The 15,878-nt window shown below is 40.2% G+C and overlaps 1 protein-coding gene across 3 annotated transcripts in view; it reads left to right on the forward strand.

Annotated features, from left to right (window-relative positions):
• LOC101864300 (monocarboxylate transporter 12) overlaps positions 1-15,878 on the forward strand; it is a 46,601-nt gene that overhangs the window by 25,933 nt on the left and 4,790 nt on the right. For 2 of the 3 annotated variants that reach the window (XM_013083083.2, XM_035970018.1), the window contains exons 2-7: positions 5,979-6,208; positions 7,536-7,679; positions 8,215-8,794; positions 12,103-12,257; positions 13,604-13,654; positions 15,329-15,539. In XM_013083083.2, the coding sequence (XP_012938537.1) occupies positions 5,986-6,208; positions 7,536-7,679; positions 8,215-8,794; positions 12,103-12,257; positions 13,604-13,654; positions 15,329-15,539 (1,364 nt within the window). In that variant the 5' untranslated portion in view covers positions 5,979-5,985. Of the gene's footprint in view, positions 1-86; positions 501-5,978; positions 6,209-7,535; positions 7,680-8,214; positions 8,795-12,102; positions 12,258-13,603; positions 13,655-15,328; positions 15,540-15,878 lie in introns of those variants that run through there. The other variant, XM_005099315.3, reaches the window with a different exon arrangement.

Here is a 15,878-nt window from a genome sequence, read left to right on the forward strand (position 1 = left end):
GGGGGGTGGGGGTCTTTTGTTTATTACGAAGACCCGAAGACTAAATTTTAAGCCCGTGGCACACAAACAGTATTGCTCTATTTTCGTTAATCTCTTGGCAGGCCAATGTGCCAACTTTTTAATCCACTCTTGAAACAAAATGGAGTCGGGTTCTTTCAACCTTTGAACCAGCCTAATGATAAACAAACGCGCTTGCCGTTTGGCATAAGGAACGAAGGCGTTGTTATATTTTTGGAAATGTGGGCATATTCTTTCGTAGAGCTAACTTTATTCAGTTCAAGTTCACTTAGATTTTTGTCAAAGTGTGGTTTATGTACTTTAGCACCAAAAAATCCCCCAGTGGATATTGTTTTCTTATGGTTTTCATCGTCAATCCATCTTTGACCAAAAATCTGTATGTGGTACCTGGCAATATAAACTTGACTGACCTGCTGGCTAAGGCTATTTTTAGCTAATGTCTAATGTCCTTGTTTTTCTTTTGTGCGAGTTCCAAACAAAAGGTTAGTAAAATAGTGGGCCTGTTCTATTCTGTAATTTATTTCTTCTTGAATTTGTAACCATATTTTTGGGTACTTTTTTAGGTGCTTCTTTGGGTCTTTATGCAGTGCAAAGGGTTCAATGTAAATAAATATAAAAAACGGGGCAACAGCTGACTGCTTCATTCTCTCTCATCAGCCTCTACTGAGCATGGGGATCTTGTTCTTGTTGGATGACATCAACAATGGAACTTTGTCCTCCTCTATTATTTGACTAGAGATTCTAGATCTAGATCTAGAAAATCTAGATCTAGAACTAGAGGAATCTACATATTTATTTGTAATTTGGTTTCTGTCTTTACTTTGTAAATTAAAAAGAGTCACAGTAGTATCTGCCACTGATCAGTTACGAGATCTTCTTGATCTGATCTGTAGTCTAATAATATAATATTAATTCAATAATATCAGTGACAGAATGCGATGTTACTGATAGTATAGTAGGCCACTCTATTCTCACCAGGTGAAAATAACCCCTGACCGGCTGTTCTCACCCCTGGTGAGAATAGTCCATGACCCCCTATTCTCACCCCCCCCCCCCCCTCCTCCTGGACATTGACAGTGGTGTAGATAGACTCTAGTATATTTTTAACGAAGTGACTATTTCTCCGAACGTTCGGGAAAATAAAGTTGAACTCTATTTCTCCTAACGGTTCCCGATCTCGAGATTTTTTTGGTTATTTGAGAGATTTAGGCGTCATCCTTTCATTTTGCCATTCTGCGAGGACTGGAGAAGCATTTTTTGCATCAAATTCAATTTCTAGAGCTAGAGATTTTTAAATGTCAGCACGAATATTCAGATACTTCAGTTGTGGTTGGGGCAATGTTCCCGGACTATATTTCATTTGAAAATACCTTTAAAAAGTACTGCAAGAAAACTAGACTGTTCGACCTTGGCAAGTAACCTATAATTTTGCATAAAAGTCACCCAGCAAAAACAAAATCTTTCTAGTAAAAAAAAAATCCCTCTTCCCCCCCCCCCCCCCCCCCCCCCCCACCCGTTCACACCTTACACACACACACATGCACATTCGCACACACACACGCACACGGGCCAGTCCATTCGCTTATTATCAACAAATCTCGAGAACGGAAACCGTTTGGAGACATAGAGTTCTTGTTTATTTTCCCGAACATTTGGAGAAAATAGCCGGCCATTTTTTTATGTAATAGTTGAGCCTGCTTCAAGTGTTCCATCCCATGAGATGAAGGAGTGCTCTTTACAGAATTGAAGTCAGGAAATATGGGATATGTATGGAAAATGGCAAATTAAATCTAGATCTAGATCTACTATCATGCAGACTTTTGAAACAGAGATCATCTTTACCAGGTCTTTGCTAAAATACATCTTATGAACAACAAATAGAATAATAATAATATAAAAACATTTTTCACCTCTCCAGTAAAAATGTATGTCTCACTACCGACGCTAGTGCACGGGATTTTTGGGTCGGCCGGATCATTCATTTTTTACATACTTAACAAGGGCAGGCCTCTTTGCCTGCACACGTGTTATGACGGATCACTCTTTCCTCACGGGCTGTTGAAAATGTATTGTTAGGACTACCCATTGGTCAACTTGGGTGTAAACATTCACTAGAGGGAACTAACAATGACGACAGATGAATTGATTATAATGACGGACAGTCCACAGCGTGAGGGGCCGATTCAAAATTTATGACAAAGCATCGGGCAATGCGAGAACACGCCTGGCCGCCAGAGGCAGGTAGATTTGACAGTGGGTTGATAAAATAAGGCACACCCAGCCCCCCTTCGTTCTTTCTTTTTATATATGTTAATTTGTGATAAATTTTTAAATAATATAATCTCAGCAATTCTCGTTCCATAGATTTAGCCTGTACCAGTTCCGTTCTGCACCTCCTCTTTTTTTCTCCCCAAACAAAGTAGTACACACCCACACAAACACTAAATATTAATACGCCCGTGCGCCCCCACACACAGGAACACGCCAACCCACACCCCAAGCAGTTGACGATCCCCTAGTGACGTAGTCCATCACGCGCTAAGCCACAAAGCGGGCCTGCCACAGCGCGGACAATTTAAAAGCCCAAAGAGCAAGTGCAATATATCTTAGTAGTGGAGAATCTTTGGCTTTACCGCTCGGCATTGCGTGCATAGCTAAGTGTATAATTGCGTGCGTGTATAGCAAAAAATAAATGTGTATTGATGCACGCCATTGCGTGCGTATAGCGAAAAATGTATTGGCGCACGCAATTGCGTATTTGCGTGCCTAAAAACACTCCTGTGTGTGTTTGTGTGTGTGTAGTGTGTGTGTATGTGTGTGCCTTCGTATGATGATTATATTTTCAATTAGTATTATTACTACTTCTAACTGTTGTATACACATGTCATTGTGTGAGTATGAAAGCCAGGCCTTCCTTTCTATACTCAACTGTTTCAACCCAATACTATAGATAGTAGGCTGTAGTTGTGTGTGTGTGTGTGGGGGGGGGGGGGTTCATAGTAAAGTGGGCACTCTTCGGAAGAAGTGGTACCAGCCTACTTCAATTATAACACAGTCGGAAAGTCGGAAACAAAGACCGAAGTCGAGTGGAAAAGCTGGCTGAGTATTTATATATATATATATATATATAATATTTTTTGGCTTTTTTTATTAGTTCAGTTTTTCGATATTTTCTACATTATTTTGTTTTTCATTTGGTGGCCTTTTCACCTTGGCAACTCGGCCAGCTTTTTTACTCGACTTCCGTTTTTATTTCCGATGACACTTGTGTTATAAATTCTATGGAGTCAGGCCGGGGCCACTTGTCCCAGAAGAGTGCCGTAGAGTGATTGTAATAGTCATTGACCTCTATCTAATTCGTAATTTGATATTTCTATATCTATTCTGCCATTAGCCGGGCACTGAGTCATTCAAATACTCAATTTCAAAAGCTGACAAGGATGGAATGATGATGTGTGCAATGGCTTCAAGTTCGACATTCTTGTCTTGATAGTCTCTTAAATGGTACATTTTCACTTTAACTCCTGCACATAGGGTCAAACTGCAGTATTTTTAGTTGCAGATCACCCGTATATAGCCACCAAAACTGTCGCCAAAAAATTATTTACTCCGAACAAAACATCAAATTAAAACTGGTGGGGGGGGGGGGGGGGGGCTGTAATAACCCCACAGATTTTCTTTTTACTTTAAAAGGGGGTCATGCCCCCCTGAGCCCTCCCCCCGTACGATTAGTCCAAAGTGCAGAAATTACTAGGCTTACAAAGTGTGATACAGTTCCTTTACAAACCATCAACTATATTTAAAAATCTATTGGGTTGCAATGAAAATAAAGTCGATTTTCGTGTTCTGCGCATCAGTAATATATATATATATATATATACTGTAGAAAATGGACACATTGGTAGCTAAGAAGTGTGAAACAGGAGGGAAAGTAAAAGAATACTCCGTCTCTTTAGTTTTAGTAGAGGTTTTACGGCACTCGCAACTGCATAAGGTCATATGAGCGCCAGAAGATTAGAGGTGTTACAAGAGAGTAACAAACATAAAAAAGAAGAAGGGGAGATAAGGACGATAGATGTTTGATAGGAAAGATTTCACTTTATTATAACTATGTTATATCAGTATTAAGTTTGAAAATTGCCTTACAGGTGCAAGTCAACATCATCTCCATTAGTTTACACATGATCCAAAAAAAATTTCTTTCTGAATTTTTTTGGCTCACAAGTAGTGTCACCGTGAAAGCTCTTGGTTTTGTGTAAAAATTTTTACCCTTGTCTCTTTAAGTGGTTAGTGTTGGCCACTGTAAGGGCAAATAGGGTAATCTTGAGTGCTTTTATATTACTACTGATCAATAATGAACTGGTAGTGCCAATGATGGAGAGAAGAAGTAGAGTGAAAAATATATATATAGCACCTAAGAAAATTTATCTCTTATTTGTTTCCTTTCCCATGTTTTTTCAAGACCGACTGATTTCATTATTTGACCTCGGTAGTTTATCACCTTATCAGATATAATGTTTGAAAGGTTTCACTTCTTTTTACAGTACTGTTATTTCAAATATCACGTGTCCGAAGTTAAACGAATATGGTCAGAGACAAAAAAATAACTCTTCTTTTCTCTTTCACTTTGAACCATTAATAAGGTTATGACTCCAGTATACTGAGCACATCCATTCCTGTGAAAACAGTCTCCCAATTTCCTTCTGTTTTCTTCTCTTAGATGATAATAGCACAGAATGCAAGATGGATAGAATTATCTTGCCTTGAGTTTCTTTTTCCAAGTCCAAGGACAAATTCAAATCTGTTAACTGATTTGATATGTTATGTTATGATATATAGAAATAAAATGAATATACCCCGTTTTAGCTTTCTTAAGTTTCATTAAAATGTAAGACAGCGTTTACATAGACATGCTGGGTGAAGAGTGCAAAGGTATGTCTGCCAAATCAGTAGTGTTAAGAAAGCTGGCCGCATGCCAAGTAATGTTCTCGTGAGTGCAGACAAGACTTTGTACCACCCATAATGAGTTTTTCCCAAACCTTTGACCTACATTTTCTTTGTCAAGTGGTAAAAGTTGAGTGGAGGACGCTCTTTGCCTGTGGGAGGTTCAGGTTCGTCCACTGTCCACTCGAGAGGGTTCAAGGATTCCCCTGAGTGTGGCACGTCGCCTTGCCTTGACTGGAGGACTCAGATTCATGTTTATATTGTCTATATGTTATTGTTATGGAGAGAGGTGTTCGATAATATTCACAGTGTAATGATTTGATGATGATGTTAAAGCAAGATATTATGCCATGTTTTCAAGGTTAGTAGGAGTTTTGTCAAGGTTTTGGGGACAATCCAATTCCTAGATTGCTCACCTTCAAACCGGTGTGTTGAATGAAAAAAAAAGGAAAGAAAAGGCAGCTTCTCTGGGGAAAAGTAAAACTGAAGACTTCCATTATAAGGATCTTACTTGGCGTAGTATGCGCATCTGCGTCTTCCTTCTCTACGAGGCTACTTTTGGGTCACCGAGATGTTTTTGGCTTTATACTTATTTTAACCCTATCTGTACGCCCTGGGGTCATTTTGTAACCCCGTCGTTGTATTCTTCACATTTTAGAATGCTTCCAGTACGAAGATCTCTTTGAAACTTTCAGTATTTCTCAAAAAATCATTTTGACAGACTGCTATGCAAAGCGTACGGATCGGATTAACGAGTAAACTTCCTCTTTGAAAAGTGGGGGTTCAGAGTTCCCCACATCATATGGATACGATAGTAAAACACGACGTACGGATAGGGTTAAGAAAAGAGAATCTAAATTAAGTCTTACCCATTACTGGTCCCCTAGAAGATAAATTAAGATTTTCTTTGTGCTGTGACTTGTTTTTATAACAGACATTATAGCATGTATACTTACTAACAGCTTTCAGAAAGGCATCGTTTAACTCTCTCTCTCTCTCTTTGTGTTCTTCCACAGTGCCTAAATGTTTGTAGTGACCACCGTTTCCTCGTCCGCTCCCATGGCCAAAGAAGATGGGTGCTGGCGGTGGGTCGTCGTCGTTGCTGCTTTCTTCACTCAGTTCATTGTGTGCGGGATTACTTACAGTCTAGGCGTGTTCCACGTCATCTTCAAAGACATCTTCTACGAGAGCCATTTTGACACGTCATGGGTTGGCTCCGTCCTCCTTTATGTCACGGCCCTGTCCAGTGAGTATTTCAGTGCTGTCTCTCAACAGTGTTTGGATTATTTACCTGTTGCCTAAAGTCGGGGTTCGAACCTCGGTTCGGGCACAGATTTTTTTCGCCCCCTCCTGCCCACCCAGCAGTAATGGGTACCTGACTTCGAGTTCCCCACGACAACCACCGGTACAAGCGGAAGAAAAAAAAGTAAAGTAAAGACTTCGAGTTGGGGTAGTAAAGGCCAAGAGGGCGTGCAAAGGAACTGGCCACCCTACCACAATATGCCGAAGGCCCAGGAAGTTGTCTCACTAACAAGACAATCCCCAATGTCCGGATCGGATGCGGGAACAACTTAACTTTTACCTGTTGCCTTTCATTTTGTAAACTTTGGATTCATCTGAATGATTTGTGATAATAGTAATATTGATAGTAGGTTGCATTTATGTGAAAGTTGGCCTTTTGTGGAAGTGTTTCCTTGTTTGTTTTTTTGCATTGTAAAAACTATTAAAGTCTCTGCCTTTCGAAATATGACTGTTTTCGTGCTTACCATTTAACAATGACTCAAACTCAAATACTAGATGCAAGAAAGGTTAACCTGGAGGTAGTCATGCTATAATAGAACTAAAAGAAGGAGTGGAGGAAGATGGCTAATGAAAATTATATTCTGACCTCTCAGACTATGTTGAAACAAAGTGCGTGAGATGAAGGGTAGCCTTACTTTTTATGCTTGTAGTTTTGTATAAGTAATTTAAATGATGTTGAGTACTTTGGTTACACCTTTTTTCCCCTTGAAAGACTTTCGCTGTCAATATGAATGGTTGGCAGGCGCTCTTATGTAGTAGTTTAGCCGTTCTTTCCCAGCAAACATGTATTGTCGTTATCTCACCTCCTTTTTTTTTTTCTATATCTGTTACTCTCTATCTTACAACACCTGTAATCTTCATGTCAGCACTTACTTGACCTGTGTGGGTTGCTAGTGCTGTTAAACTCTTATTAAAACAAAACCAAAAATTTGAAAGCTATTAGAAAGATTTCAAGATTTCAAAATTATTTATTGATTTGAACGGCCTTTGGCCCATACATCTGCACTTTTTAACATATGTACCTCTCGGCAATAACATACATTGGTGCAGCACATCGGATATTTAACGTACATTGGGCACGCACGCACACACACGCATACAAGCAAGCACGCACGCCCCCACACACACAGACACACTTATACTCACCAACACATACTTACGTACGTACATACGTACATAGTACATACATACATACATACATACATATAGCTATTAAAAAGGAGTTCAATAAGTACGCCGATCAATGATCACTCTTTACGCTGTGTCTTCAGGTGTAATGCTGCGGTTTGTGACCTGCCAGTGGGGCTGTCGTGTGAGCGTGATGCTGGGAGGGTTGCTGGCGGCCACGGGGCTGGGCTTGTGTATGCTGGTGCAGGAGATGTATCAGCTTTACATCACGTTTGGCCTCATCACTGGTGAGATTTTATATTTAAATTTTTAACAAACAATTTTTACTAAGCCTCTCTTTAAAAAATTTGAGTTTCTTGCTCTTCCAGGGATAGAATTGGGTCGTGATGTAGTTCATGACGGATAGAAATTAAAATGTAACATATTTATTGTTCCGTAAACTCTTTCAAGTTAAAAATGTATTTATTGTTTCATAAACTCGTAAGTTAAAGATTTATTTATTGTTTCATAAACTCTTAACTTAAAAATTTTGAAAATCCAGCTTCATCATGCTCTTAGGATTATTGAATTCTACCTCCATTTAACTTTTAATTTTTTAAAAATGGGTTTCTTCTAAAAAGTGACTTAAAGATTGGATCACCAGAATTAAGTAAAAAGCCGTGCTCAACCTGCTTGACACCATGATAAGGCTTTTGAAGGTAACGACTAAGACCTAATGCTTCTGTTTTCACAAAGTACATCTGATGAAGTGCATAATAAAGATGTGACGTTTAGTGATTATATCATAAACTCTTTCATGCAATGATGTTTTGTCGTCGGCAGGTCTGGGCTTTGGGCTGGCCTGCTCTCCGTCCATAGTGGCTGTGGAGCGTTACTTCGTCCACGCCAGGTTCCAGGCATTGAGCGTCGTGGTCGCAGGCATCGGAGCCGGCATCATCACTTTTCCGATTCTGATCCGCCACCTGCTGGTGCACTTTGCCTGGCGGGGCGCTATGCTCATCCTGGCGGGGATCGCGCTCAACCTCTGCGTCTGCGGCATGCTCATGAAGCCAGCTAAGCACGAGAAGGAGATGCGCCTGCTGCCCATGCTGTCCTGCTTCCCGCTGCGACACCCGCTGTTCCATGGCATGTGCTTCGCCAATCTCTTCTGGAGCTTTGGCTCCACGGTCATCTACATGTACCTCCCGTCGTACGCCATGGCCGAGGGCTCCTCGTTCGAGACGGCCGTGTTCCTCGTGTCCTGTGTGGGCATCTCCAGTTTTGCCAGCCGCATGATCTTCGCCTTCATGGGACCGAACAGCACGCTGGACGATGTGACCTCCGCCCTCTGTCCCATAATGCTGGGAGTTGTTATCACGGGGATATCTCCTTTGCTCTTCGATGACTATGCTGGACAGATTGGGTATGTGTCGAATATTTTGATTGAAGGGGAGGGATAAAAAGAATTGTAATGTACAGCAATCAGGACCCTTCATATGTGGTATGCAGCCCTTAATGCAGGCCTTGATATTGTAGACACAGACTGCAAACTTTTTAATTGACGAAGAGTACACCTACTATTTATCTAGATCTAGTATGGCGTCAGTGGCCTAGTAGTTAGGCTCTCGGACTCGCAACCGTAAGGTCGTGGGTTCGAATCCCGTCAAGGACCCGACGTTGTGTCCTTGGGAAAGGCACTTTAAACAAATTTTCCTCACTTCACCCAGGTGGGAATGGGTACCCGGCTATAGACAGCGAAAGATCTTGTCAGTTTGTTAGTGTTTGAGCGCTTAATCGGCTGCTTGCACTGTATGCTTCCCTGGCAGCTGAGAATGTTTCGGAGTGTTCTATGGTCTGCTGGGGTAATAATATAGTGTAAAGCGCATAGAGCCTGCTGTTGAGCGGGGATATGCGCTATACAAATGCTATCTATTATTATTATTAATGTTAGATTATTTCTATGTCATAGTGAGATTATGGATCTGGAGTTGTCTTTCCAGACATAATAAGTTAAAGATTGGCAAGGAGAATCTTGCACTCATAATGTTAATGATGTTAGACTGGTGTTGTGCAAGACAAACGTCTTAATACATTTCTCTTTGAGAAATGAGTCGGTGTGACTCATTTGCCTGTAAAGATGTCCGCAGTACTTGGCCAAAGATAAATTGTTGTGTAGGTGTTTAAAAAGCATCTGAAGATCAAAACAGTGCACAGACCCGATAGACTCTACGATGTTAATTTTGTGGTGACTCGAGGAGAAGGTATAACTTGAGAAGAGACACTTGGCATCAAGGAATATACAAAATACATCTGTCATCCTTATCTCCCCTTCTTCATTTTTATGTTTGTTACTCTCTTGTAACACCTCTAATCTTCTGGTGCTCATATGACCTTATGCAGTTGCGAGCGCCATAAAACCTCTACTAAAACTAAACTAAGAAAACACAGTCGTACTGTCTATAGTGGTCACCTCTCCATAGCGGTTATCTGTACTACAACCACTGTTTCGTGACACTCTTGCATTTTTCTTCTGTATTTTTAACCTTCCCTAGCAGGCCCTGTCTAATGCAAACACAGTCAGTCACTTTCACAACAAGTCTGCCTCAAAACCTTCTCATAGCAGTCACTTGCTACTTAACCCCTTTAAGCCCTGATTTTTTCCACCGTATCCCTGAGTTTTTTTCTACAGTCACCTAAACCTGGTGGACTATGTCTCATTATAACCCCAAAAGCTCGCCACCAACTTCTAAATAGTGAAAACAAAGGCTTAGTCATTACTAAAAAACTTGGTTCGAGAATAGTTACGAAAAACAAGCAAAAACTAGCGCTAAATCGAATGAAACAGTTGTCACTAGGATTGGGCGCTCCCAGAGTCTGATGGGGAACAGGGTTATCACTGCTGGACACTCCCAGCGTCCGATGGGATTCAAAGAGTTTCTGGCAATCCTTTCTCAGACTTAGTGTATATGTTCAATCAATGCAAAGAAGCCCTGTATGTGATGGATAATAATTTTGATATAAATGAAATAGATTAAAATTTCAGATTTTTAAGTCATGTATTGACTTTGTCAAGTCAAGTAAGTAACCTTGACTCAGACAATATCCGAAGCGCCTGCCTGTCTATATCGTTCACTTTCTCCGTGGTCTTGAGTGACCATTTGGACAGGTTCAACTTAACTGTTTGTTGAAATAGGCGACAGTTTTTTTCCAGATTCTGAAAAAAAAAAAACCCTGTTGAAATTGGTTTCAGAAAATTAGAAATAAAACGTGTCTTTTCATCTGTAATTACTGGAGAAGAATTGGCAATGAGGAAAGCCAGTGGTGTTAAAATGAAAAGTAAGAGTTACAAAACTCAACAGGAATATGCACTGTTTAAAGTTAAAGGGCCTATGGTGTGAAGGTGAAAAGTAAGTGTAAAAAAACCAACAGTATTTAGCTCTGTTTAAAGGGCCTATGGTGTGAAGGTGAAAAGTAAGTGTAAAAAAACCAACAGTATTTAGCAGTGTTTAAAGGGCCTATGGTGTGAAGGTGAAAAGTAGGTGTAAAAAAAAAAACAACAGTAAAAAATAGCTCTGTTTAAAGGGCCCATGATGTGAAAGGTCAACGAGTGGTTCTCGCTGCTGATTAACTTTTTACGTCAGAGGTCTTGTTCTCGATAACTCTTGTGACGTGATGATGATGTTGATAGTTGATAGCGTCCCTTTATCTCTTGTTTTTAAACAGTAGGTATTGATTGACAATCAAGTTGAACTTTCACATCGTTGACCCTTTTAGGAGCCCATCCCTTAATGGGCTTTATCAGATTATGGCATATGATAAGTGATAAGTGGTCCTTTCTCATATGTTCTACATGTCATCACTGTGATATAATGCAGTCCACTTTAATAAATGTCAAAATTTTAAAAATTTTCCCCCCCCCCCCCTCCCGAAGCTCTATCAAAGATGCGCCTTTCACAATCTCCAAAAATGTAGTTTAATGCTATGTCAAGGCTTACACTTTTCTTGCTGTTCATGATTCCCCTGAACAAGGCACTAGTTTTTTTGTCTCTGTTGTAAAAAGTACCCGAACAGACTTGCGATGTGGGTGGTTGGCAGGTGCTCTGGTGTGGTTTGCTCCTTCTTTCCTGTCAAACATCTATCGTCCTTATCTCTGCTCCTTCTTTTTTCTGTTTGTTACTCTCTTGTAACACATCTAATTTTCGGCACTTATTTGACCTTATTGTGTTGCCAGTGCCGTAAAACTCTTACTAAAATTAAAAGACTTGCGATACCAACGATATGATTTAATGTTTTCTGGATAGGAAAAGATCTTTACATCACAAAGGGTTTCAGAAGATCAATAGCTGACTAACAGATCTATGTTGTATCAATTCAACAGTTTGTTTTTATAATATATCCAACAGTGCTATGTGGAAAAGGAGTTTTTGTACCTTTTCATAAACAGTTCGTTTTAACCGATGCATCATGTTTTACAGGCATAAACTGCAATGTGACTCCCCTTGAGAGAAAGCTCTCTATGGCAGTCTCTTAGATTTGAAGTGGACTTCACGGTTTGTACGCGACATCGGACTGACTGTCTAGCTGCTGTCATCGAGAATGAGGAAGAAGAAAGAACTTGTAAATAAGCTGTTCATAGATCATCGAACTAAATTAAAAAAGAGTGTTAGTTTAATTCTACTGCTAATTCATAGACAAATTATTCTAACTCATGCATCATATTATGTTTCCCAGGTATACACTGCTGTTTGGCTTCTACAGCGGCTTCTGGACCACGTTCCTGTCGCAAGCGTCGCGGGAGCTCCTGGGCCCTGAGTATATCGCCATGGGCAACGGTTATCTCTCCTTTATGATTGCTCTTGGGGCACTAACAGGAGGACCCCTTACCGGTAAATAAAACCCCCCCAAAAAAAACAGTGGGTGGTTGGCGGGTGCTCTGGTGTGGTTTGCTTCTTCTTTCCTATCAAACATCTATCGTCTTTATCTCCCCTTCTTCTTTTTTATGTTTGTTACTCTCTTGTAACACCTCTAATCTTCTGGCGCTCGTATGACCTTATGCAGTTGCGAGCGCCGTAAAACCTCTATTAAAACTAAAACTTTTTTTTTTAAAAACGGGTCTTTCGCTGTTGACGTTTTACGCCCCTGTTGGCACAGTTTAGATCACAAGTAAGGGAGATTGGTTGCTCCATCTATGCAGTGTTGGGCGCTACCCGTGGCTATGTGGGGTATATCTCTGTTGAAACACGCTGATACTCAGTAGAATTTCTTTCTCCACGTTGAGAGGAATTCCCAGTTGAAACTCTCAAATACTCGATACAGTTTCTTTCTCCACGTTGAGAGCAATTCCCAGTTGAAACTCGCAAATACTCGATACCATTTCTTTCTCCACGTTGAGAGGAATTCCCAGTTGAAACTCGTAAATACTCGATACCATTTCTTTCCCCTATGGTGAGTGGAATTCACAGTTGAAGTGCGCAGCAGACACTCAATTTAATTTCTTAATGTGCAAGGGCACATAAAAATGACATAATAATATGTATATCAGTGTATATATAATGGAAATAATTATCAAATTTTTGTTCTTGTTGTAAAGACAAATAATTTCTACCTGTAAAATGCCTTTTGGTTCAGGGTGTTCGTTCGGCTTTTATTCTCAAACATTGCAGCACTGTGCAGAAATCCAACTATACCTTCCCCCCCTCCCCCTCCCCCTCCCCTTTCCCAAATTAATTGTAATGCAGTTGATGGGGTTTAGCTTAACTGGGTGTGTTGTATACAGTAGAATAGTAGTCTTAGTATGCATTCTCTCGAGTGTGAGGGAGAGAAAGAAAGAGCGTTTACTTTATAGTGTACAAATAAACTCACCGTGTTATTGGTTCTGTCCTATACGTTCTCATCCTTGATTGCTACTGCCAACAGCTGTGAATATAGATAGTGAAAGATCTTCTCAGTTTGTTAGTGTTCGAGCTCTTAATCAGCTGCTTGCACTGCGTGCTTCCCTGGAAGCTGAGAATGTATCTGAGTGTTCTATGGTCTGCTGGGGTAATAATATAGTGTAAAGCGCATAGAGCCTGCTTTTGAGTGGGGACATGCGCTATACAAATGCTGTTTATTTACTATTATTAAGACTTCTCTTGAGGTTAATGGGATGGTTCGTCCTCATTTTGTCTTTATGTCTTTATAATTTATGTCTCACACACGTGGAATGAGAAAGTTGTGACTCTTCCACCTGCAGGTTTACTGTTGAAGGAGAAGGGAGACTTCAAGTATGCCTTCTATTTGGCCGGTAAGTTCTTGTCTCTTGTTTGTGTGTGTGTGTGTGTGTGTGTGTGTGTGTGTGGTTAGTCCCATTGCAGGACCAACTGCTTTTCATCGTGCTATGGACTAGATGTTTTTGTTGTCATGAAGGTGTCTGAAAGAATGTGTGTATCTATATATGGTCTTAGAATTGGAAAGTTTGCTGTTTGATTGTACATGAATAGTTCAAACTACTGCTAAATAGTGTGGTACATAAACATTATCTTGATGAAAGAAAATTGACGTGCTTTTCTATCTTTAATCCAGGTTTGTGCCAAAATGTGTGTGTGTTTTCCGTCTTGATATGTGTTATGCGTTTCTTGGAATGATAAGACATGGGAAAACTAGTACATGAGATAGTATTTTTAGTGAATGAAAGGGAGAAGAAAAAGCGTGAAGATGGAGTTTGAGAATGGGAGAGGAAAATAGTTATCTATACATATTTGTGAAAGTCCGTCACTTTCTCCGCCTAATACTTCGGAACCATTAAACTTTCGAATTTGACTAAATTAATGGTGGTTCAGAATCATTTAAAGGGTGCCCAGTTCTATTGAGGAGCCTGAAGTCACTATAGTTTAATTTTCAGTTTTTCTTTAGTTTCGTTTAGATCTAATCTTTGGAAAGTCCGTCTTCTAAGACGCCATTGTAAATAAGTGAGGTTTCCGTTTAATTGCTGTGCGCACTGTTTCCACACCTTTTAAATTCTGGAGTGTACAACCACGAAAGCGGAATAGAGGATCTATCTATACATCACTATTTAAACCTTCTAATTTTTTGCATCTCTCAGGATTTATTACTTCTTTCCAGTAGAGTGTGTAGAGTGTAAATATAGTAGGCCAATGACTTTCAGTTGATGGTTATGCACCGATCATTCCTTTCATCGAAAGGGGGCCCAGCTAGTATGAAAATAATTTTGTTTCTATCAAAATGGAGTAGATTTAAAAGGTCTATTTTGAGCAACAAGTTACTAAAGTCATCATACACTTTCTCTTGTATCCTTATCACTGGATTGTTTTAGTAACGGGGAAACATTAAGGCAAATGGTACAAAGATGCTTTGTAGTGTCATTTAGAGTGTTTAAATGTTGATAATACTGTTACATAGTAACCAAACTTGATGTGTTCTTTCTTAAGTTCTTACAACGTTATGTCATTGATGCTGGATATGAGGGTTTTATGGCAGCATGCGTTATATCTAAAAATGAAAAGTAGAAAAAGCTGATAATCTTATTCTCTCTCTAGATGCTGTGAAAGATAAAAACTAAATCAGACATGTGCCAAATCAGAGCTTATAGCAAATTTTATGACAAAATATTGAAGACTAATAATGATAAAAGATCCGGCTAGCGATAGAAAGAAAAACAATTTCTTATATTGGACCCATTATTACAAATTCTTTCAAGTAGAGTGTGTTTGAAAATAACAATGATTGGTGCTGTGATGTAAATGTTTCGTAAGTCTTAAATCTGTACCACCAATCATAGTTATATTTTTAACTCTCAAGAGAAGTAACTCATTTTGTCTGCACGCTCTCATATATAGAACACATAATTTGTCAATCCGCGACACGTTCGTTCTGAGTTATCTGTTCCTTGACTTAATCCAGAAATAACTGCTGGGTGCTACAGACTGTTTGTTATCCTCCCTTTGATGTCTGGCTACAGGGGCATGTCTGCTGTGGAGCTCGGTGGTCATGGTTCTCTTCAAGCTCAAGCGCTGCTCGGCGCGCCTGGAGGCCGACAGCGAGAAAGCAGACGACATCGACTCCCTGAAGGGGACCAAGGTCAAGGAGCACCGGATGCCGCTGATCCTGGAGGACGTGGTCACCATGCGGGAGGGCAAGGTTCCCATCGCGGGCGCCGGAGACATTGTGGTGTGGGTACATAGAGAGATCTAGCATGCCGTCTCCCCTCCTTCGTCTCTGCTCCTTACCTCCGTTCAGCCGCATGTGGGTGTTGTGGACCTAGGCTTTTGTTTGGTTGTTGGGTTTTTTTGTGGGGTTTTTTTGTGGGGTTTTTTTTGTATTTCAGTTTTGTTTTGATTATGTTGATCAGGTTGTAGTTGTAGTCTTGTTCTGTTTTGTTTTCAAAAACCTTTTCGGCCTACCCAGGGGAAGGGACTTTATAAACAGTGAAAGTACCCTCCACTTTTCTTTTGTTAGTGTCAAAAATAAGATATTTGTTAAAATTTTGTCCCTTCCCTTCTCCCCCCCCC

This window comes from Aplysia californica, unplaced genomic scaffold, assembly GCF_000002075.1.
Source record: "Aplysia californica isolate F4 #8 unplaced genomic scaffold, AplCal3.0 scaffold00209, whole genome shotgun sequence".
Lineage (NCBI taxonomy): Eukaryota > Metazoa > Mollusca > Gastropoda > Aplysiida > Aplysiidae > Aplysia > Aplysia californica.